Source organism: Oryctolagus cuniculus, chromosome 4 (assembly GCF_051225735.1).
Source record: "Oryctolagus cuniculus isolate XC-2025 breed Fujian yellow rabbit chromosome 4, ASM5122573v1, whole genome shotgun sequence".
NCBI classification, from domain to species: domain Eukaryota; kingdom Metazoa; phylum Chordata; class Mammalia; order Lagomorpha; family Leporidae; genus Oryctolagus; species Oryctolagus cuniculus.
This window is the reverse complement of record NC_142870.1, coordinates 155,512,780-155,537,727: the sequence shown is the minus strand read 5'-3', so window position 1 is coordinate 155,537,727 and position 24,948 is coordinate 155,512,780. Positions and strand designations below refer to the sequence as shown.

The window sequence follows — 24,948 nt, the reverse complement described above, 5'->3', positions numbered from 1 at the left end:
GATGTAATCAGCTTTTGATTTCATTTTTCAGAAAAGATTTATTTATTTATTTGAAAGGCACCACTACAGAGAGAGGAGGATAAGAAGGAGGAGGAGGATAAAGAGAGAGAGAGAGAGAGAGAGAGAGAGGAAATCTTTTCATCGGTTGACTCAACAAATGGTCACAACGGCCAAGACTGGGCCAGGCAGAAGCCAGGAGCCAGGAGCTTCATCCCAGTCTCCCACATATGTGGCAGGGGCCCAAATACTTGGTCCATTTTCTACTGTTGTCCTAGGTGCATTAGCAGTGAGCTGGATTGGAAGTGAAGCAGCCTGGACTTGAACCAGTGCTTACATGGGATACCAGTGTTGTAGGTGGTAGCTTAACTCACTGCACCACAATGCCAGCCCCTAATTTTACATTTTTAATTTTACCTCTCAGTGGATGAGTTTTTCCTTGGTTTTGTTTGATTACATTCCTTTTTTAATCTCTCTCTCAGAATATTGAATTGCTTCTCCATGTTCTCTTGGATTTTGTTGAGTTGCCTTAAAATCTTGAAATCTGGGGCCGGTGCCGTGGCTCACTAGGCTAATCCTCCACCTGCAGCACCGGTATCCCGGGTTCTAGTTCCAGTTGGGGCGCCGGATTCTGTCCCAGTTGCCCCTCTTCCAATCTAGCTCTCTGCTGTAGTCTGGGAAAGCAGTAAAAGATGGCCCAAGTCCTTGGGCCCCTGCACACGCATGGGAGACCAGGAGGAAGCACCTGGCTCCTGGCTTCAGATTGGCACTACGCTGCCCATAGCGGCCATTTGTGGGGTGAACCAACGGAAGGAAGACCTTTCTCTCTGTCTGTCTTTCCCTTTCTCTCACCGTCTATAACTCTACCTGTCAAAAGAAAAAAAACTGCATCCAATCATTTGGAAATTTCAATTCTTAGGTGGTTGGTTTCTGGCACCTGATTTTGCTCTGTGGGTGAGGTCACAGTTCCCTGGAAGTTTTTTGGCATTTTAAAAAAGATATTTATTTATTTACTTACTTATTTGAAAGTCAGAGTTACACAGAGAGGGAAAGATAGAGAGAGAGCTGTTCCATCTGCTGGTTCACTCCCCAGATGGCCAAAATGGCCCAGGCTGAGCCAGGCTGAAGCCAAGAGCCAAGAACTTCATCCAGGTCTCCCATGGGGATGGCAGGGGCCCAAACACTTGAGCGATCATCTACTGTTTTTCCCAGACCATCAACGGGGAGCTGGATCAGAAGTGGAGCAAGCGGTACACAAGCCGCTGCTCACATGGGATGCTGGCATCGCACGTGGCAGCTTTACCTGCTGTGTCACAACACCGGCTCTTCCCTGGAAGTTCTTGATGCCAGTTTGTATACGATGTCACCTGTGCATTGAAGCACTAGTTACTAGAGCAATCTGGATTTGTTCGCGGATGTTTTTCTAGAAATTCTAAGCACTCTATTTCCTCTGAGCCCATGGATATTTTAGGGCGAGGCAGCACCCTGTGTTATGGGTGTTGCAGGCTGCTGTGGATGTTTTTACAGACTCAGTCTTAGAACACTTCCCCAACAGAGATTTGTTCAAATCTGCAGCTGATGAACTGAGGAAGTGTCTGAAAAGGGGAAGTCCGTCCTTTCCCTTGGTATGTGGCAGGCTTAGACTTCTTGCCCTGTGTCCATGAATTCCACAATGCTAGATTGTATCCAGAACCCTTAGCCCACCAAGACCAAAGCTTACTCTGCTATGGTCTGTCTGCTGCTGAAGAGGGCTCACCACCCGATGCCACACCTACTGGCAACTGGTGATGTTGGTTGGTGTGTAAAACTGCTCATCTGGGCCAACATTATGGCTCAGCAGGTAGTCACCACCTGCAATGACAGCATCCCATACAGGCGCTGATTCATGTCCTGGCAGCTCCACTTCTTATCTAGCTCTCTGCTGATGGCCGAGGAAAAATAGTGGAAGATGGTCTCAGTGCTAGAGCCCCTGCTACCTACCTGGGAGATCTGGAAGAAACTCCTGGTTCCTGGTTTCTGCTTGCCCCAGCTCTGGCTGTTGCTGCCATCTGGCAAGTAAACCAGTGGACGGAAGACTCTGTGTGTGTCTCTCACTTTCTCTGTAGCTCTGACTTTCAGATAAATGAGTACATCTTTAGACAAACAGAGAAACAAAACTCTGCTCTCCAGGACCATGGAACTCTGCTGGGCACAGAGGCAGATCTAGATGCCCCATCTGCAGTTGCTAGCCTGGGGACAGGGACCGTTAGGATCTATTCTTTGCTGAGTTCTATCTACCTGGCACCAAGTCCTAAAGAAGCCTTCTGATTCTTTGCCATTTGTCCAGGGTTGCAGGAGAAGTGACATAGGTAGCTCCTCATCTCAGGCAGGCTCTGCATGGCTCATACCTGGATCTTACACACATCAATCCCTGTGCAATGCTGGGAGTGCACACCAGACCTGCAAGAGGCTGGTGGTGATGAACATCAAAGCACGATTTCTCAGTGAGCTCAGGTCTCCACCTGATACTACTGGGTCTGGTCCAGAAACCCAAATAGTTGCCCCCATATATTGGAAACCACTAAGATCTGCCCAGCACTGTGTCCCACAGCACAGCCCTGTGTTGCCAGGTTTCTGCCCAGGTTGGGTCTCCCAGATTGGCACCATGCTGGTCACACCTGGGTCCCACATTTAGAGGTCCTGACAAAGGCCAGGAAGCGTCCACATGCCCACCAGAGACTGGCATGGTGACCTGTGCCAAAATGTGCCTGACCTCCTGGAGTGCAGGCCTCTGCCTGATACTGGACAAGTCTGGATTCAGTCTGTGACCACTGGCCAGCAGCTAAGGCCTTTGGACTGTATCAGGGGCCGGGGCTTGACCCAGCAGGCCAGGCTCTGAGCTCAGAGGTTTTGTCCTAAGCTTCCTCTTTGGGCTTTTCTGCACAGCTGGAGTTTCACTTTCTGTACGTGCCTGGCTGTGGAAGCTTCAAATTATCACCCCACAGGTGAATGGGGGAAGCCAGGGCAGAGAGGCTGAGTCCAAATGAATTTTTTCTCAGTGAGCGTTATGCTGGGTTTCAGTCTCCTCCCTCTCCCAAGCAGGAGGCATCTTGCCTGCCACACACCATGGAGTTTGGGGAGATGTGACAGATGCAGCTGTTTCCTTCTTGTTTTCTTTTTTTTAATTTAAATTTAATTTTTTATAAATATTCATGTTATTTAATTGAAAGAGAGACGGGGTTGGGGGAGAGAGAGAAAAAAAAAAAAAGAGAAAGACTAAGCTTCCATCTGCTGGTTCACTCTGCAAATGGCTGCAATGGCTAAGAGGGGTCCAGGTCCAAACCAAGAGCCAGGAACTCCACCTGGTTTCCCATGGAGGTGGCAGAGGCCCAACTACTTGGGCTGTCGTCTGCTGCTTTCCCAGGTGCATGGAATGCTGGTGTTACAGGTGGCAGCTTTACCTGCTGTGCCACAATCCCAGCCCCTTTGTTTTCTTCAAGGAGACTTTTCTTACAGTTTTAATAAGACAAGGCACTGTGGCCTCGCACCTGGCTTTGGTAGCTGTGGTGAAAGTGACAATGTGTGTGTATTCCTCGTTACATTGGTCTCTCTGTGGGGAAGTGCTCACTGGAGCCTGTTGCTCAGCTGTCTTCTCAGTTCCATTCATTGTCTTTATAATTTTTTAAGGTTTATTTTAAAGATTTATTTACCTATTTGCAAGTCAGAGCTACACAGAGAGAGGAGAGGCAGAGAGAAAGAGAGAGATATCCTCCATCTGATGGTTCACTCCTCAGTTGGCTCAGCTGGATTGGAAGTGGAGCAGCCGGGCCTCAAACTGGTGCCCAATAAGGTGCTTCAGGCCAGGCGTCAAGCTGCTGCGCCACAGCGCTGGCCCCAAGGTTTATTTTATTGAAAGGCAGAATTACATAGAGATCTTTCATCTGCTAGTTCATTCGCCAAATGGCCACAACAGCCAAGGCTGGGCTAGTCAGAAGCCAGAAGCAGCAGCTTCTTCTGGGTCTCTCACATGGGTGCAGGGGCCCAAGCATTAGGGCCACCCCCACTGCTTTCTTATGTACATCAGCAGGAAACTGGATTAGAATCGGAGCAGCCGGGGCATGATCTGGCGTCCATATGGGATGCTGACGCCACAGGTGGCAGCTTTACTCACTGTGCCATAGTGCTGGCCCCCTCATTATCTTTAATTCATTTTTTCTACAAATTTTGAGCTACCTTTGTATTATGCTGTTGTTTACAAGGACTGTTTAGTGATGTCTGTTAGTAACTGTTGCTTTATAGTATTCATGTTTTCTAGTTCCTTGTTGATCTTTTTCTTAGCTGTTCTATCCATTATTGAATACAGAACGTTGATGATGTCAACTACTATTACAAATGGATTATCTATTTCTGTTGCCATTCTGTCCATTTTTGCTTCTTGCATTTTGGGATTCTGTGCTTAGGTGTATGTTTTTATAATTATGTCTTGTTGATAGATTTGATCTTTTCTTTGCTGTAAATGTTCTTCTGTCATTTGCAATAATTTCTATATTAAAGTTATGATATAAGTCAATTTGTTCCAGCTCTTCTTTGCTTACTGTTGGAGTAGTATATATGTTTTCATCTTTTTACTAATTATTTCAACTCAGTTATGTCTTTGAACCCACAGTGTCTATTTAATAGCATATAGCTGAGGGGCCGGCACTGTGGCATAATGGGCTAAGCCTCTGTCTGCAGCGCTGGCATCCCATATGGGTGCCATTTCTAGTCCTGGCTGCTGCTCTTCCTATCCATCTCTCTACTATGGCCTAGGAAAACAGTAGAAGATGGCCCAACTCCTTGGGCCCTGCACCTGTGTAGGAGACCTGGAAGAGACTCCAGACTCTGGGCTTTAGATTGGCAGAGCTCTGGCCATTGTGGCCATTTGGAGAGTGAACCAGCAGATGGAAGACCTCTCTCTGCCTCTCCTCTCACTGTCTGTAACTCCACCTCTCAAATAAATAAGATCTTTAAAAAAATAGCATATAGTTGAGACTAGCTTAGGAAATTAAATAAATTTGGTGACTTCAACAACAGAAATTTATTCTCTCACAGTTTGAGAAGTCCAAAATTGTATATATAGACTGAACCACGATGTGAACAAGGGAGTGTTTCTTCCAGAGGACCCACTGGAGAATATATTCCTTGCTTCTCACAGCTTGTGTTGGCTGACAGCTTTTCCTGATTGTGGCAACATAACAGCAATCTCTACTTTTATAGTCTCATTTCATCTTTGTTTTCTGTGTCTGTAGCAAAATCTCTCTTCTGATTGTATTTAGGACCTAACTGGACAATCCAGTAGGTACAATTTAGGCTTATTAATCACTTCTTTTGAAGTATTTACCAATAGGGTAACAAACTTGATATCTTAAGGACCATTATTTGGCCTGTTACCAGTTTTTTTTTTTTTTTTTTGTCTCCATTCTGCAAACCTTGGACTTTGAAATCCATTTATATTTAATGTCATTACTGGGGTCAGCATTGAGGCAGATTAGCTAAAGCTTCCACTTTTGATATCAGCATCCCAAACGGGTGCCAACACCAGATGCTACACTTCCAATCCAGCTCCTTGCTAATGCATCTAGGAAAGCAGTGGAAGATGGCTCAAGTCCTTGGGCTCCTGTACCTATGTGGGACACCTGGAAGAAGCCTCTGGCTCCTGACTTCAGTCTGGCCCAGCCCTGGCCATTATGGCCATTTGGGGAGTGAGCCAGTGGATGAAAGATCTCCCTCTCTGTCTCTGCCTCTCTCATTTTCTGTAACTGTGCCTTTCAAATAAATAAAATAAATCTAAAAGAAAAAATGTATTTATAGGGTAGGATTTATATCTTTCATTTTCCTTTTTCTATTTGTCTTATGTATTTGGATCTGAAGCCAGGAGCCCAGAGCTTCTGGGTCTCTCACATGGGTGCAGGGCCCAAGGCTTGGGCCATCTTCTGCTGCTTTCCCAGGCCATAGCAGAGAGCTGGATCTGAAGCGGAGCAGCCAGGACTCGAACCAGCACCCGTATGGGATGCCAGCACTGAAGGCAGTGGCTTTACCCTCTACACCACAGCGCCGGCCCCTATCTATTTTTTGATCCTCTACTTTTTCATTACTGCCTTCTTTTGTGTTAAATACATATTTTCTGGTATACTGTTTTCATTTTTGTTTCTTTAATTAAATTTTAAAAATTTATTTTCCTGGTAATTGTCCTAGGTATTAAAGTTAACTACTTAAAAACAATTTGCCTTAGGTTAATGCCAACTTAATTTCAATAGTATACAACATTTTTGCTCTGGTATAGCTCTATTCTGTATGCCCTCCACCCCCCCCTTTGTACCTTTTTCATACAAATTACTCCTTTATACATTGCAAGCCTATAAACAGTTTTTTAAAAAGATTTTATTTTATTTATTTGAAAAACAGAGTTACAGAGAGAGGTAGAGCCAGAGAGAGAGGGAGAGAGAGGGAGAGAGAGGTCTTCCATTCCACTTGTTCACTCTTCAAATGACTGCAACAGCCAGAGCTGAGCTGATCCAAAGCCAGGAGCTAGGAGCTTCTTCCAGGTCTCCTCCTACCTGGGTGCAGGGGCCCAAGGAGTTGAGCCATCTTCCACTGCTTTCCCAGTCCATAGTAGAGAGCTGGATCAGAAGTGGAGCAGCCAGGACTTGAACCGGCGCCCATATGGGATGCTGGCACTGCAGGTGGCGGCTTTACCCACTATGCCACAGTGCTGGCCCCAACAGTTTTATAACTATTATTCACAGAGTTTCCTTCTGAATTAAAGGAAAAAAATTTAAAACAAAATACATGTTTAGTGTGTTTGATATTCTCTTTATAGTTACCATTCCTTCTCTAGATTTGAGCTGCTGTCTTGTGTTTTCATTTTAGCCTAAATCATTTCCTTTCACTTTTTCTTGAATGCCACATACGCTAGTGATTAATTCTCTCATTTTTTTTTATTTTTTTATTTTTATTTTTTTGACAGGCAGAGTGGACAGTGAGAGAGAGAGACAGAGAGAAAGGTCTTCCTTTTTGCCATTGGTTCACCCTCCAATGGCCACCGCGGCCGGCGCGCTGCAGCCGGCGCACCGCACTGATCCGATGGCAGGAGCCAGGTGCTTTTCCTGGTCTCCCATGGGGTACAGGGCCCAAGTACTTGGGCCATCCTCCACTGCACTCCCGGGCCACAGCAGAGAGCTGGCCTGGAAGAGGGGCAACCGGGACAGAATCCGGCGCCCCGACCGGGACTAGAACCTGGTGTGCCGGCGCCGCTAGGCGGAGGATTAGCCTAGTAAGCCGCGGCGCCGGCCTAATTCTCTCATTTTTTTAATTTGTCAATGCCTTACTCATTTTTTAAAAGTACAGTTTTGGGGGGTGATGGTGCAGTGGCTAAGATACTGCTTGACACACCTGCATCCCTTATCAGAGTGCCTGGGTTCAAGTCCACTTCCAACTCCAGCACTCTTGCTAATGCACCCCCCCCCCCCCCAAGAAGTAACAGCAGGTGATGCCCAAAGAAGCTGGGTCCCTACAACTCCTATGAAAGGCCGAGATGAGCTTTGGGCTTCTGAACCTGGCTCAGCCCTGGTTGTTGCAGGCATTTGGTGAATCAATCAGCGGAAGGAAGATTTATTTATTTGTTTGTCTCTGTCTCTCTGCCTTTCAAATAAATAATGAACAAATAGACACTTCTGTTTTAAAAGAGTAGGGGTGGGCCAAGTCTTCTAGCACAGCATTTTCAATCATCACTTGGGATGTTTGTATTCCTTATCAAAATGCCTAGAGTACTCTGTGTTTCTGATCCAGCTTCTTGCTGTTGCATATGGGTTCCTGCCACCTACATGGGAGTTGTGGCTGGAGCTCCTGGCTCCTGGCTTTGGCCTGGCCCAGTCCTGGCTGTTGCAGGTATTTAGCAAAAGCACCAGGGGGTGGAGAATCTCTCTTTCTCCCCCTCTCCCACCCTCCCTCTCCATCACTGTCTTTCAAATAAAAAAATAATCTCAAAAAAAAAAAAACAAAAAAAACAGACATTTGGTGTAGTTGATAAGACATGACTGGATACCCACATCTTGGATTGGAGTTCTTGGTTCAGGTACTTCCTGCTAATGTGTACTCTGGGTGGCAGTAGTTGATGGCTCTGTGACCCATGTGGGAGACCCAGATTGAATTCTGAGCTCAGCCTGGCTCAGCCACAATTGCTGCAGGCATTTCAGAATGAATCAGAGGATGAGATCTCTCTCCTTCTATACAATACATAACACTGTTAACAAAGGATAGGTCTGCTGGATATCAGATTCTAGGTTGATGTGCACATAGGATGTCAGCAACACAAGCAGTGGCTTAACCTGCTGTGCTACAGTGTCACTCCCCTAGTGACTATAGCTCCTGACCACGGTTATATCATTTCTCGTTCCTTTAAATTTAAGATATTTTTGTCTTCATATTAAAAATACACTTATTGTAAGTAGCATATATTTGGGTCTTGCTTTTTGATCTGCTCTGACAGTCTCTGCCTTTTAATTGGATGCCTAGTCCAGTCATATGTAATGTAATTGTTGGCATGGCTGGATACAGATTTATCATTTAGGGATTTTTCCCTATATATTTGATGTGTTGTTTGATTCTCTCTTTTTTGATGATCTTTATAATTATTTTTGCATGAATTCAATCTAGCTCATTTCAGTTATTAACTATTACTCTTAATTGTGTTATTTAGTGGTTCCTTTGGAAATTATTGTATATCTTTCTTCTTTCAGTCTATATAAAAGTGATACCATATCACTTTACATAAAGAATAAAATCTATACAATAGTATACCTTAATTTATTCCTTCCCAGACTTTATGTTATTTGATTACAGATTTTTATATGAGGGAACTTTAAAAAGTTCATGGAAAAATGGAATAGAAAAATAAGTTTATTTTAGTGCTATAATGTATGCATATATACATATTTTACATATAACAAATATTTTCTATCATTGCCATTTCTTTCAACAATTATCTTTGGCAGATTTCTATAAGAAAAAGATATATGCACCCATACCACATTCATGGTATTCTTTTTTTTTTGTATAGATTTGGTAGATCTATTTGGTATCATCTTCCTTTTGCCTGAAAACTTTCCTTTGCATTTGTAATATAGGTCTTCTGTTGATTTTTTTCCCTTTAATAGCCCAATATTGTTTAATAAATTAGATTCATTTAAAATATATTTTCTTAGCAATTATTAAAGACCTAGTTTCACTGATGAATTCTTTTTTTTTTTTTTTTTTGACAGGCAGAGTGGATAGTGAGAGAGAGAGACAGACAGAAAGGTCTTCCTTTGCCGTTGATTCACCCTCCAATGGCTGCCGCGGCTAGTGTGCTGCGGCCGGCACACCGCGCTGATCCGATGGCAGGAGCCAGGTACTTATCCTAGTCTCCCATGGGGTGCAGGGCCCAAGTACTTGGGCCATCCTCCACTGCACTCCCGGGCCACAGCAGAGAGCAGGCCTGGAAGAGGGGCAACCGGGACAGAATCCAGCGCCCCGACCGGGACTAGAACCTGGTGTGCCGGCGCCGCAAGGCGGAGGATTAGCCTAGTGAGCCGCGGCGCCAGCTTCACTGATGAATTCTAATAAACATTTAAAGACAAAATATGGGGTGGGCATTTGACTTAGAAGTTAAGACACCCCGTGGGATACCTAAATCCAATATTTGCATGCTTGTGTTCAAGTCCCAGCTCCAGATCTGATTCCAGTTTCCTGCTAGTGTGCACCCTAGGAGAGAGCTGGTAATGGCTCAGGTAGCTGGGCTGCTGCCACTCACCTGGGAGACACAGACTGAGTTCCTGGTTCCTGTCTTTGCCCTGGCCCAGCCCAGATTGTTGCAGGCACTTGGGAGACTGAATGGGAGTGCCCTCCCAGTCTCCCTGCCTTTAAAATAAAATAAATAAAATAAAAATTAAAATGTAGGATACTCTCCATTTAAAATTTTTAGAGAAAAATAATAGCACAATAAGATATTCTTTCAGAAAACAGAGGATCAAATGCTTTCCAACTCATAAACCTAGTATCAAAACTAAATGTAATTTTCAGAAAAGAGTCAGAAGTATAGCCCTAATTGACATAGGTGTAATTATTATTTAGACTATAAAATCTAGAAATAACATAAAAATAAACTATGAACCAATAGATTTTTCTTCTCCTTCTCTTGTGTATTTCCTTTACTAAAGGAATTTGTACTTCTCTTTGTCTTCATAATGGTAGTTATCAACATATTTCTAAGGATTCCCTGAAGTGTTTCTTGTGGTCTGGTCTGGTGATCAATTCCTTCAACTTTTGTTATGGACTATCTTTATTCTACCCCGAGTTCTAGTCTTGCTCGGGGCGCCGGATTCTGTCCCGGTTGCTCCTCTTCCACTCCAGCTCTCTGCTGTGACCAGGGAAGGCAGTGGAGGATGGCCCAAGTGCTTGGGCCCTGTACCCCATGGGAGACCAGGAGGAAGCACCTGGCTCCTGGCTTTGGATCGGCGCAGCGTGCCGGCCGTAGCAGCCATTTGGGGGGTAAACCAACGGAAGGAAGACCTTTCTCTCTGTCTCTCCCTCTCTCTCTCTCACTGTCTAACTCTGCCTGTCCAAAAAAAAAAAAAAAAAAAAAAAAAAGGAATATCTTTATTCTTCCCTCACTTCTGAAGAACAGCTTTGCGAAGTATAGTATTCTTGGCTATCAATTTTTAAAAAAAATTTTTTAAAGATTTACTTGAAAGGCAGAGTGACAGCGAGGGACAGTCAGAGAGCTCCCAATGACTTGTTCACTCCTCAAACGGTTGCAACAGCCAGAGCTGCTCCAGGATGAAGCCAGGAGCTTGGAACTCCTATGTAGGCAACAGGGCCCCAAGTATTTGGGGCCATCTTCTGTTGCTTTCCCAGGTGCATTAGCAGGGAGCTGGATCAGAAATGGAGCAGCCTGGAGTAAACTCTAATACAGGATACCAGTACCACAGGAGGTGGCTTAACCTGCTGAGCCACTATGCTGGACCAAGCAATTTTTCCTTTAGAATGTTGAATATTTCACCCCATTCTTTCTTGGTCTGTAAGGTTTTGTCAAGAAGTCTTGTCGGGGCTGGCGCTGTGGTATAGTGGGTAAAGCTGCTGCCTGCAGTGCCAGCATCCCATATGGGCGCCGGTTCAAGTCCTGGCTGCTCCACTTCTGATCCAGCTCTCTGCTATGGCCTGGGAAAGCAGTATAAGATGGCCCAAGTCCCCTTCTTCCGCATGGGAAGACCTGAAAGAAGCTCCTAGCTCCTGGCTTTGAATCAGCTCAGCTCAGGCTGTTGCAGCCATTTGGGGAGTGAACCAGTGGATGGAAGACCTCTCTCTGCCTCTGCCTCTCTGTAAGTCTGACTTTCAATAAAAGAAATAAATCTTTAAAAAAAATGTTGTGTCATTAATTTAACAAGTGTTCCCTATATAAATGACTTGATGCCTTTCTTTTGTTGTTTTTAGAAATTTTCTTGACAGTTTTAGTTGAATATTTTAAATGTCCTTTGAACTTCCTGGATTTGGATATTCGTATTTCTCCCCAAGTTTTCAGCAATCATTTGATTGAATATACTTTCTATGGTTTTTCCCCTCTTCTGAAATAATCATAATGCAAATGTTTAATAGTGTCATGTAACTCTCACTTTTGTTTGCATATGATTGGATTATTTTTAAAGAAAAAAAAACACTTTCTTTAACCTGGGAAAATCTTTAACTGTTCAGTTTTTCTACTAAGGCTCTCAAGTATACATATATGTATATATATTTTATTATTATTATTTGACAGAGTTAGTGAGAAAGACAGAGAGAAAGGTCTTTCTTCCTTTGGTTCACCCCACAATGGCCGCTACGGCCAGAACTACGCCGATCAGAAGCCAGGAGCCAGGTACTTCTTCCTGGTCTCCAATGCGGGTGCAGGTGCCCCAGCAATGGGCCATCCTCCACTGCCTTCCCAGGCTACAGCAAGGAGCTGGACTGGAAGAGGAGCAACCGGGACTAAAACCCAGTGCCCATATGGGATGCCGGTGCTGCAGGCAGAGGATTAACCAAGTGAGCCATGGCGTCGGCCCTCAAGTATATTTTTTAAATTCCATTTTTTTGAATTCTTTAGCTCAAAAACTTCTGATTTTTTTTTAATATTTATTTATTTATTTGAATGAGTTAGAGAGAGAGGTCGGGAAGACACAGAAAGAGAAAGATCTTCAGTTCGCTGATTCACTCCCCAAATGGCTGCAACGGCCAGGGCTGAGCTAGGCCAAAGCCAGGAGCCAGGAGCTCCATCCAGGCCTCCAATGCAGGTGGCAGGGGCCTAAGCCCTTAAGCCATCCTCTGCTGCCTTTCTCAGGCCATTAGCAGGGAGCTGGATCAGAAGGGGAGCAGCCAGGACATAAAGCAGTGCCCATTGGTATGTTGGCATTACAGGGACTGTACCTACTAAGCTACAGCACCAGCCCCACATTTCTGTATCTTGCTAAATTGCTCATTCATGAATTGTCTTCCTAATTACATTGTGATCGACTTCATCGCAGTGAATTCCATTAAAATCATTATTTTGAGATGTCAGGCAATTAATTGCTTTCTATTTTTATAGATTGTTGCTAGATTTATTGTTTCTTTGGAGGTACAGGGTACCTATTTTAAAACGCCTTGTCCCCCTATACATTGATTTTTGTGCACCTGGTGGGCCATTTGTTTCTATCAACTTTGTAGGATGGCTTTTGCAGAAAAAGGGTTTTCTGCAACTCAAGTGTACTAATATGTTGGCTGGATATGCTGTTGTTGACTTTGGTTCTGAGCACTTTTTTGTAGTATGCAAGTAGTTGTTTCAGATGTAATCAATGGTAGCAGTGCCTGCAGGTGTCTTAATGGCCTAGGCCTTAGGGAATTGCAGCGAGTTGGGATTCAGGTCTTCCAGATCGGATAGGATCACTGGGAACTCTGGGGATGCAGTGCCATTGTAGAACATGTCTGTCAATTTTCTTCCACGAGTCATTTGAGTGCATGGTTTGTGTTGTGGGCCCAGGTGGGTGCACTGTAGTGTGCCCAATATTGATGTGCAGTGTCTCAGTGCCTGAGGGCTATCTAGGTCATGTCACAGGGCATTCAGGGGCTAATCTACTCAGGATGCCTGCCCAGCTGCTTCTGGGGGCTGAGCGTGCGCAGGGTTGATCCTCAGTGGGCCCAGCTTCTGAGAGCAGACCGTTCAACTGGTTTTTAGGGCCACAGAAGGTGGACAGAGCTCCATGTTTGGTCAAGGAATGCACTAACCGCTTGCTTCCTAGTGGTGATGGTACATGTGGGCCCACCTGGTGCCTCCCAGAGTAAAAGGTGCATGGAGAGGGCCCCTGAGTGTCTTCAGAGCCGTGGGAAGGTGGGCTGGATCACCTTGGATTCACAGGGCTGAGATGGCAGAGCTACTGACAGCCGCTGCCTGTCCTGGCCCAGGACTCCCAGTTGGGCCAGGTCTCAAGGCTGCTGTGCTGTTCTGTCTCTGCTCTCCTGTTGTAGTCCTGTGCCCCCTTTCTTGCCCTACTCGCCAGGAAGTTTCTTTCCTGTGTTGTTAGAGCTTGGGAGTAGGTTTTTTTTTTTTTTTTGGGTCATCTGGCTAACGCAGCTTGAGGCTAGCATGCAGGTAGCTGACTTGGCACTTAGAGCTGGATTTAATTTTGTTTCCCCCAAGGGAGCAGCAGCCTTCTCCATGCTGTGCTTCTTGGAATTGGGGGAGGGGTGTTGCAGTCAACTCTTTCTTGCCTTAATCATCTTGTATTTCATTAAAACCAAACACTATGGTGTCTCAGCTGTCTTCCCCAGTTTTGTAAAGGCAAACTGGTGCATGAATAGCTGTTCAAATAGCTGTCTCAGTGGGGCAACGATGGGTAAAAGATCTTAGCTGTTATTTTGTACTGCCTCCTCTCTTGGGCCATCCTCTACTGCTTTCCCAGAGCAGAGAACTGGATTGGGAGTGGAGCAGCTGGGACTCGAACCGGCACCCATATGGGATGCCGGCAGTGCAGGCAGTGGCTTTACCCGCTATGCCACAGTGCTGGCCCCAATTTCCTTGTTTTATCTAATAGTTTCTGTAGCTATGTCCTCTTAATATATAGAACACTTCAATTACCCAGATGGCAGGTTAGATATACCACTCTATGACATTTTGGTGATATAGTAGTAATTTATAATCCAGCAAAAGTTAGGAATTACTTTACTAATTTACCTTCTGTAGAAATGTGGCCAGCAGTAAAGACAATACAAAATATTAATAAACTACAGAACAAGTAAGAGAGGTCATGAAGTTTTAGGAACTATCAATTAGTTTTCAAGTTTCCAATAAATTTTTCAACAATCTGGTTGCTCAGATATTAATAATTGCATTATGTAAGGAAGCCAAGATTTCATCTCCATCTGACAGCAATGCTTCACCCACTTAGTCTTTCTGTCCAATCATATTAACTGCACAAACCTCAGCCTTCTAAGCCCAAATTCTTTTTTTTTTAACTTTTATTTAATGAATATGAATTTCCAAAGTACAGAATATGGATTACAATGGCTTCCCCCCCATAACGTCCCTCCAGCCCGCAACCCTCCCCTTATCCACTCCCTCTCCCCTTCCATTCACATCAAGATTCATTTTCGATTCTCTTTATATACAGAAGATCAGTTTAGCATACATTAAGTAAAGATTTCAACAGTTTGCTCCCACACAGAAACATAAAGTGAAAAATACTGTTTGAGTACTAGTTATAGCATTAAATCTCAATGTACAGCACACTAAGGACAAAGATCCTACATGAGGAGTAAGTGCACAGTGACTCCTGTTGTTGACTTAACAAATTGACTCTTGTTTATGACATCAGTAATCACCCTAGGCTCTTGTCAAAAGCCCAAATTCTTATACCTAAAGAAATTGAAGGCTTAGAATTGCACTTCCGTAAGCAACAAACGTCCAACTTCAGGTATAGAACCATGTTTAAAACCATAATATTCCACAAACTGATGAAATTTTACTTTATACTAAATCGATCTTCTGTATATAAAGATAATTAAAAATGAATTTTGATGTGAATGGAATGGGAGAGGGAGCGGGAGAAGGGAGGGGTGCGGGTGGGAGTGAAATTACGGGGGTGGGGGGGGAAGCCATTGTAATCCATAAACTGTACTTTGGAAATTGATATTTACTAAATAAAAGTTTAAAAAAAAGAACAGATTATCCTCTTAGGTGAATCTGGCATACTGCCCAAAGAATTTTATTTTTCAATGATAATCTCCAAACATCACTAACCCCCATCTAAGTAACTTCTTATAATTCATGACTTTTTACCAAGAAAAATTGACGCTTGAAAATTATGCTCCTAAAATCATTTTCCCTAACTAAAAAATTCTTCTAAACCAGAGAAAGTTCTAGTAATACAGCCATGACTATAAAAAAAATGACTGAAAATTATGTTCCTAAAACCATTTTTCAGTTAAGTTCTAGTAATAGAGCTGTCCCTGTTGAGATGTTAAGATTTTGATGAAGCATACATTACAGGTTCATCTGAACTATGATCAAACTACAACTAGCTTGTAAGAATTCAATTTTTAACCAGAGTTTAATGCTGGCTGCATATTATCTACTTAACACATTAGTAATACACATTTTTTCTTCAAGGGATAGACTTCTGTTTAACCATCCACGTAAGAATGTAGTACAACTGACATACTAATTTTTCCATCACTCATGACCTAAGTACCTTTAGGTTTTAATTTCTAACAATTAACAAAACTCTCAAATTCTGTTTTTAAAAATACCAGTTTTTTATTGAAAAAATATTTAAATCTGCTGTTGGTTATATAGTTCATCTCTTGACTCCAAAATATTCTGAAGCTAGTTCATAAAAATTTGACTTAGATTTTTTTAAAAAAGATTTATTTATTTAAAAGAGTTACACAGAGAGGGAGAGGGAGAAGGAGGGGGGGAGAGAGAGAGAGAGAGAGACAGACAGACAGAGAGAATATCTGCTGGTTCACTCCCCAATTGGCTGCAACGATGAAGCCAGGATCCAAGAGCTTCTTCCAGGTCTCCCACGCAGGTGCAGGGGCCCAAGGACTTGGGCCTTTCTCCACTGCTTTTCCAAGCCATAGCAGAGCGCGGGATCAGAAATAGAGCAGCCAGGACTTGAACTGGTGCCCATCTTGGATGCCAGCACTGCAGGCGGCGGCTTTACCCGCTACGCCATGGCGTTGGTGCCTAGATATTATTCTTCACTAGCTGTATTTTAATATTAAATGCAATACAAAGGATCTTCAAAAAGTTCATGGAAAACACATCAGGAAAGTTTTTGCACTAATCTTTTAATTCTCTCTCTCGTGAACTTTCTGGAGTACTCTTGTATTTTAGAATCTAAAATTTGCTTAATGAAGGATAAATTGCTCCTAGTTTGAAATCTACATTATGGTGAATTGTCCAGTAGTATTGTCAATGCCACACATTTAAAAAGTATTTTACATGGCTTGCATTCTTAGCATTGAAAAACACAATTATTAAACAGTCTACTATCCATTAAATCTTTGGGATAGGCCAGCGCCGTGGCTCAATAGGCTAATCCTCCACCTGCAGCGCCGGCACACCGGGTTCTAGTCCCGGTCTGGGCGCCGGATTCTGTCCCGGTTGCCCCTCTTCCAGGCCAGCTCTCTGCTGTGGCCTGGGAAGGCAGTGGAGGATGGCCCAAGTGCTTGGGCCCTGCACCTCATGAGAGACCAGGAGAAGCTCCTGGCTCCTGGCTTTGGATCAGCGTGGTGCGCCGGCCGCAGCGGCCACTAGAGGGTGAACCAACGGCAAAAGGAAGATCTTTCTCTCTGTCTCTCTCTCTCACGGTCCACTCTGCCTGTTAAAAAAAAAAAGCAAAAAAAATCTTTGGGATAAAAAAAATTTTTTTTACTGGTTATGTCACAACACTGGTCCCTAAAACTTCTTTTTTTAAATAACTTTTTTCAGGTAATGTGCAAGTAGTCTTATGCAGAAATGGGAAAGGTTTTTGTCTAACCAAAGAACATACCACGCGAAACATAAATGAAAGAAGAAGAGTACTTCAGAATGGAGCAGTAATTAGCTCAAATGAACCATACGGGCTCCTAGAAGGGGAAACAGAAATCACACGAGGACTTGGATTTCATGGAAATTTCAGACTGAAAAAATTTGTTATCCCAGCTCCTCAAACTACTTCAGTCCCCATTGATGACTTATGTCAATTCCTTATCTTAGCTACTAATGGACTTTGGGAAGTTCTGGACAAAAAGGAAGTCATTGCTCTGACAATAACAACGTTCCAGATATATAAAGAAACATACTATTCTACCAAGCAAAACAAACCTCTAGCATCCAGTAGGTCTCTGCTTCTTCCAATCAGTGTACCAACCATCAATAAGTCAGAAAGTCACATCAATGTGTTGTTTAAGTGTAAGTCTGAATCTAAAGAATACATGTCAACTACAAATTCAAGTAATTTGTTGGGTTTAAAATATTCAGAAAATTTTTATAACCCTGAAAATGAGCAAATATTTCCACCTGAAATGACTAATCATGAACCTTGCAGTGAGAAAGACTGTACAGATGGTGGTAAAACAAGTGAAAAAGAATTATGCACTAAGAGTTTCTATGAAAGTGCAGCTGAGTATGTTAGCCATAAACTTGTAAATGCTGCTTTAACTGCTGGTTCCAGAGACAACATTACAGTTATGGTAATATTTCTCAATGGAATTCATGATCAGTTTCTGACATAAAGAAGTTCCAATTATCCAGAGCACCAAAATATAATGCCAGACAATGAGCCAAATATTGGGAAACTCCATTAATACCATGCAAATAATTGTTAAGGACACAGTAAAGAAAATATAAAAACAAAGTTTAGGTTATATAGTATCATTTGTATATGTTCACTACTTTAAAATCGAAAAAGAAAAAAACCACTACTTGCTTTTTATACCACTTTATTCCAACCTGAGCACCTCAATATAAAACTAAACACTGGTGAACTGTTTTCTTTACTAATTATGAATTACTGTAATGTACAAGTTCTGCTAGCAGTTCAACACTTAAATAGATTAAATCATCTGACACATGGTAGATTTCATATAATGAAAATACCTAAAATAATTAGTGCAATATACTGAACCGATCAAAATAAAATGAACTTTGGAAAACAAGGCTGTAAGATTGTTACTAACATTGCAATACTTATGTTACAAATTACAGGAATATTGTTTATTATGGTTCTTCCCATGTAAGAACAACTGAAACCCCTTCATTTCAAAGGGGGAAGAGAAGTTAATTAGATGTTTTAGTAACTGTACATTTTGTATACTTTAAGCAACTCTTAAATATTACAGAAAAGTAATAAACATATACGGAGACTACAATGCAGTACCCTATTTACAGTACAGCTGAAGATCAAATTTAAAATAATCAAGTTTAAATGTACATAATTGTTAGTGCATTGACTGTATTATGTTCAAAGGGAGCAAAGGCTCCCTCCTTGCCCCCAAACAAGACCTATGTAATAGCCAGCAGTGATCAAATAGAAATCACAGATACCTGGTTTCACATATTTTTTTTGAAGAGCTCACATGTCTGAAGGGGAACACTATTCACTAAGTTGCATTTATCAGTTATCATATTCCTAAAATATGGTGGGGTTACATTTGAATTTTTTACCCATTTAAAAAATAACAGGACTGGCTATAATTTAGATGTCACTAATGCTCATCTTCCCCCATCCTCGGGAGGTTTTTCTTGTGGTTGATTTATTAAAATGTGCACATGTACTTTAAGTACAGATACCAAGAAAAGTTGCTATTTGTCTGAATACTGTATCTGAGCATAAATATGCTCAGAATCTACTAAAAACGTTTTCTGAAAAGCCCAAATAAATTCCAAGTCCTTTTCATAGATGACTACTGTGTTAGTTTGGAGAAACTGGCTCATTAACTGAGGGTCCAGATAGTCATTGGTCTCTATTTCTAGTGATGAGAAATGATTACCCTTAACCTTCCAATGAAACAAGTGTACACACAGTACTCACTTTCCCTTTCTATTGCTGAAACATTAGAGGGACACATGCATGTTATTAAAAATTAAGTTCAAAAACACTTAAAATAATTCTGTATTAGAAACCTGACTCTATCATAAGTCTCTTCTTTTTGGAAGTCATACTGGGCCGGTTAAATGCTCCAATTCCACTGTTATTTACATTTAGGAAGCAGAAGAATTTTCCAGCTAGTTCAAACTGGAGGTTTAGTTACTACAACACTGACTCCTGGTTGGTTGTGTAGGTTCAGTAAGGTCTACTCCTCTTCCTCTAGCAGAATTTCCTCCTGGATTCTGTGGTTCATTCTTTGGCAACTTTTTAGCTATGAAATAAATTTTCAAAATAAACAAAATTAGAACATTCATATTAAAACACAGATCCTAAACATGACTACAGCTATATAATTTTTACACAGATTCATGTAAATGTCAGAAAAGCTATAACATTTCATAATCATTAATACTTTAAGATTATCTCCAGCCACTGTTTATAAAGCTCATGTAAAAATGTTTTCTGGACTGGCAATTTTTTGAACAAATCAGGATATAAATAAATTTCAATATCACCACCACTACCCTAACACACTTTTTCCTCTATTTATAATCTAATTACCACTCAGAATGACAGATTATATATATCGCATTTTCTTATCAATTTCCATGGCCTCTTCTCTTCCCTTCAGTCACATTTTCTCCACTTAGGGGCTGATAAAGAATCTTAGTATGATTCATCAGTAACAGTGCCTAACACGTAAATGGGCTTGACCCTGAAGTCTCTGTCTCTAAAAACTAGCTTTCAATTCTGTTTTCGTCAGATTTCTGTAGCTTTTCAGAACTGGACAAAACCCTTTAAAAATAGCAGCTACTCTGCTAAATGCTATAAAGGCTAATGGCTGTTAATTTATCCACCAGATGATATCTGTCCCAATCCCCCAAGATTTTGTATGTGTTGGATTTACTGTTTGAGGGAGAGTAATATTAAATATGCTTAAGTGTACTGACTGTAATAAAGGTAACCAGACACACTAGTCTCTATCAATCTTGGGGATGGCCTATTATAAGACTAACTTTACCATAGTCCTAACTCAGGTTACTCAGAAGTTGAATGTGCTGCACTTCAAATCACAAAACACTTAGCTATATTTTGGATCTTTTATTTGTTCTACGTATTCCAATCAGCATTAATCATCTGCAGAATTCTGATTTTGGACCGGGTACCGGGTACAAGAACCAGGAGAGGCCGGCACTGCGGCTCAATAGGCTAGTCCTCCGCCTGGCGGCGCTGGCACACCGGGTTCTAGTCCAGGTTGCCTCTCTTCCAGGCCAGCTCTCTGCTGTGGCCAGGGAGTGCAGTGGAGGATGGCCCAAGTGCTTGGGCCCTGCACCCCATGGGAGACCAGGAGAAGTACCTGGCTCCTGGCTTCGGATCAGCAAGGTGCACTGGCTGCAGCGCAGCAGCCATTGGAGGGTGAACCAACGGAAAAAGGAAGACCTTTCTCTCTGTCTTTCTCTCTCTCTCACTGTCCACTCTGCCTGTCAAAAAAAAAAAGAGCCAGGAGAATCGAAGTTTGGGAAGAAAGCCTGTGCGTGGGTCACTACTTTAGGAATGGCGGCCTACATGGTAATAAAAAAAATTTCCAGTTACATGTACCCTTGATTAATGGTGAACACCCATAACAGGGACATTTGATCGGCTAGCATTATGAACTACATTATATCTAATACAAACTTAGATTTTCATTCATTCCTCCCTTTGGCATACTTCTCTAAGGGCTTCCTTTCCAAAAGATTTATGTGAAAGACAGGGAGAAAAAGAGACAGAAAGTTATCAAGATCTTCACATGCTGGTTCACCCCCAGATGGCCACAACGGCCTAGGTAGTTTTGTGTGGATGTATTTTCTTCTTTTTTTAAGATTTATTTTTATTTACTTGAAAAGCAGAGTTACAGAAAGCAAGGGTGAGAGAGAAACTGGAGGTGGGATGGGGGAGACAGAGAGAGAAATATATCTTCCATCTGCTGGTGCACCCCCAAATGGCTGCAACAGCCAGGGCTGGGCCAGGTCAAAGCCAGGAGGCAGGAGTTTCTTCCAGGTCTCCCACATAAGTACAGGGGTCCAGGGACTTGGGCTACCTTCTGCTGTTTTCCTAAGCACATTGGCAGGAAGTTGGATCGAAGTGGAGCAGCTGGGACTCAGACCGGTGCCCATATGGGATGCTGGCATTGCAGATGACAGCTTTATCCGCTATGCCAACATAGGACCCCTCTAAAATTACATCTGAGTGAGGTTAGAAGGCCGAAGGAAAAAAATTGTATTGCAGACCTTTTTAGTCCCTGAATTGGTTAAGGTGATTAAGAATGGTGTGATTTAAGTTATTGATATTGTGAAGCAAACAGGACAGCCACAATTCCACTTACACTTAGGATCTCTTTCAGGAAACATTGCAGTTTAAGGAAAAAAAACTAATCTGTAGGCTAATTTCTGACTATAAAGTGATCTTAACAGCACATTTGAATTAAAGACAGAAATTAAAATACTGAAAAAGAAGTCAAATTATGTCTAAATATTACAATAGTTTTGAGTGTATCTTCCTTTTACAGTAGTCTCCCCTTACTTGCAGTTTGTTAGCCATAATTCCATAACATGTAGACAATCACAGACAAAAATATTAAATTGAAAAATCCAAAGATATAATTCAAAGTTGAAATTTACATGTCCTTCCTGAATAGTGATGAAAGCTGGCATGATCTTATCATGTTCTTCTTGGGATGTGAAATCCCCTTTGTCTAACGGCTCCATGTTATATACCACCTGCCCACTAGTCACTCAGTCATGGTCTCTGTAAAGATTGACTGTCCTGGGGTTGGCACTCTGGCGTAGCAGGTTAAGCTGTTTGCAGCACCAACACCCCATATGGAAGTTGGCTCAAATCCTGGCTGCTCCACTTCCCACCAAGTTCCTTGCTAATGTGTCTGAAAAGGCAATTGAAAATGACCCAAATGCTTGGGGCCCTGAAACCACGTGGGAGATCAGAGAGCGCCGCATGGCTTTGGTCTGATCCATCACTGGCCACTGCAGCCATTTGATGGAAGATCTCTCTTTCTGTCTCTCCCTCTAACTCTGCCTTTCAAATAAATAAATTTTAAAACAAACAAACAAAAAACTGAATCGGCCTTGTAGTGTTGGTCATCAATTAATCCTCACCTTACTTAATGCCTGGAAGCACAATGATGATACTGGCAATTTGGATGTGCCAGAAAAGCTACATAGTGCTTCCTTTAAGTGAAAACATAAAAGTTCTCAACTTTTTAAGGAAGAAAAAAAATTTGGTGCTGCAATTGCTGAGATTTTTAGTAAAAATAAATCAAGAAACTGTGATGAAGGAAAAGGAAATTCATGCTAGTTACATTGCTGCAGCTCAACAGGCAAAAAATTAGATGGAAATAGCATTATAGTCAGGCACTACTTTGGTTTCAGGCATCCATTGGAGGTTCTGAAATATATCTCATAAGGAGATACCAGGGTACTACTGCAACAGAAAACCACACACTTATGCAAATTTCTCAGTGAAACCTTTGGAAAATCTGCTTGAATTATCAAGTCAAAACTCAGGCTTAACTCATCTGGAAGAAACTTACCTAAACTGATAGTACTGCAATTTCATAGGTAATTGTGGGGAGCAACTCGGACTAGACTAAGTTACTGGAATTAAGACTTATTCTATGCATCTGCTCTCCCACAATATGGCACTGGGAGAGGAGTAAACAACTTCTACACAGCTGCCTCCAGTTTGACCAATAACCTGCAGGAGCTGATCCTGCTCCTGATTGGAGGAGAGCAGCATACTCGGCGTGTAGGTAGCAGAGTTGGGATTGGTGGAAGAGGACTATAAAGGAGGAGAGAGACAACATGCACCGGGAACATCCGGATAACATCTGAGCAGCCCCCGAGAGAGCCGGCCGGCGGTGTGCCACTCCCCCGCAGAAGTGGGGAAAGTGGCAGGGGGAACCGCCCCTCCACGGAGATGGAGGGGTCGGCAGCCAACCCGGGAAGAACCAGCAGCAAACCCGGGAAGGGCCGAGCAGACGAAAGAACAGCGCAGGGTCCTGTGTCGTTCCTCCATGAAGAGGGGGAGCGACAGGTAATAGTATTTCACATTTAAAAATTCAAAAAAGCATTACTTGGTGAAAGAGCCTTAGAAAAGTAGTATAATCATAAGAAAAGAAGTCAAGAATTTTTTTAAATGGAGATAGTCAAATCAACGTTTCCCTACTTTTTTGGCCTATATAATTTGAAGACATTATTAATCTCACCTATTGCCATGAATATTTCATTTACATTCATCGATGTTTTAGCTGATGTCTCCATGAATAATAAACTGTTGTCATCTGCATAGGACTGTGCTTCCTGTTCGTAGAAAAGAGACAAATATTTTGGAAATATTCACAACACACATTTTTCATGAACTTTCTGAAGACCAAGTGTATGCATGATTTCAAAGTTTTTTTGCACCAAAATAAACTTACCTTTAATTCTGTTTTCCACAAACCTTTTGAAGTATGCTGTTACTAAGCCCACTTTATTTTTGTTATAAAAAAGTGCCTTTTTGTTACTACTGAAACTTGATTAACTATAAACAACTGCATAATAACGATCACGAAGGAAAAGCACTGTATAAGAGAACTGTAATGGAATGTATCCTCTCCTGCCTGAAATTCTTGCACAATCCCTTGCTTCACTTGGTTTTACATTAATCCTCACAGCTGTTGTGAGGAGCAACCAATTATCTTTCCCATTTGACAAAGAAACAAGTGAGTTCCTTTGAACCATGACAGGGCCATTTATAGCTATAATTTAAGTGCTCTCCCTACCAGTTTATGCCGGAGAGGTAACTGTCTTGGGGAATATAATAGATAATATAATACCTTACATGGTTGTCCCAAGAATTAAGTGAAATGTAATCTACTCAGCTTAATACCTGATGGTGCAAGAAATATAGTTTCTTTTCAGTTTATGTATTCAATCTATCACATATTCAATTAAGAAAATGATGCCAACACTAACATTATACACCTAATGGCCATAGCCAAACTGCATAAAGAGCAGAAGTTCACAAAGTTTTAAGTCTAACTGAAGATCTGCTTTGTTTTTAAATGATTGCAGGATGGATATTTTTCCTAGTGGTTAAGACGCTGGTTAGGATGCCTGCATCCCGTGAGAGGCAGGGGTGATGGCTTAAGTAGTTTGGTTTCTGCATTCATGTGCTTGACCTGGCTCCTGGTTCAGCTGGGCTTAAACCTGGGCCGTTGCAGGCATTTGAGTAGTAATCTGTGGATGGGAATCTTCTGTCAAGACATTTCAAAAAAATTGAAAAGCAAAAATGAGAAACATCTCACCAGCCCTATTTTACAGCAGGGAACATTCTAGATTAGCTACTATAGATGACATAAGATAACAAAGCAGATTTTTGAGATTTTATTTTTGAATGTCCTTTTAAGAACAGTCACCTGAGTGTGTTCAGTATGTGTGTATGTACATATGAGGGGGCTTCAACGAGTTTCTAGAAACCATGTTTTATTGAAAAACTATGCATGGATTTCAAGGGTTTTCGCACAAAAATAAACTATTTTATTTTTTCATAAACTTTTAAAGCACCCTAAGTATGTGGGCACACCTCTGAGTTGATACATACTGGGAGATGAGTAAATGCTTGGGAAGTATACTAGTTCAAGTATGTGTGGGAGGTGGAGGACAATCACTTTTGGTTTTATATACTTTACTCTGAATAATTATTTCTTTAATTGTCAAGGTCAAGAAAATCTGAATCAATTTATATATCACTACTGATATTCACAAAAATTGAGTGC

At 42.0% G+C, this 24,948-nt stretch overlaps 2 protein-coding genes across 2 annotated transcripts in view; one reads left to right on the top strand and one right to left on the bottom strand.

The window, feature by feature from the left end:
- PP2D1 (protein phosphatase 2C like domain containing 1) overlaps nucleotides 1-17,917 on the top strand; it is a 33,436-nt gene extending 15,519 nt beyond the window's left edge. Inside the window, exon 3 of the mRNA XM_002716193.6 lies at nucleotides 16,994-17,917. Within this exon, the coding sequence (XP_002716239.4) occupies nucleotides 16,994-17,778 (785 nt within the window). The 3' untranslated portion in view covers nucleotides 17,779-17,917. The remainder of the gene's footprint in view (nucleotides 1-16,993) is intronic.
- Nucleotides 17,918-17,968: 51 nt separating this feature from the next.
- The window catches only part of RAB5A (RAB5A, member RAS oncogene family), a 33,440-nt gene continuing 26,460 nt past the window's right edge, over nucleotides 17,969-24,948 (bottom strand). The window contains exons 5-6 of the mRNA XM_002716204.6: nucleotides 23,395-23,488; nucleotides 17,969-19,404 (exon numbers count right to left, since the gene is read on the bottom strand). Of these exons, the coding sequence (XP_002716250.1) occupies nucleotides 19,289-19,404; nucleotides 23,395-23,488 (210 nt within the window). The 3' untranslated portion in view covers nucleotides 17,969-19,288. The remainder of the gene's footprint in view (nucleotides 19,405-23,394; nucleotides 23,489-24,948) is intronic.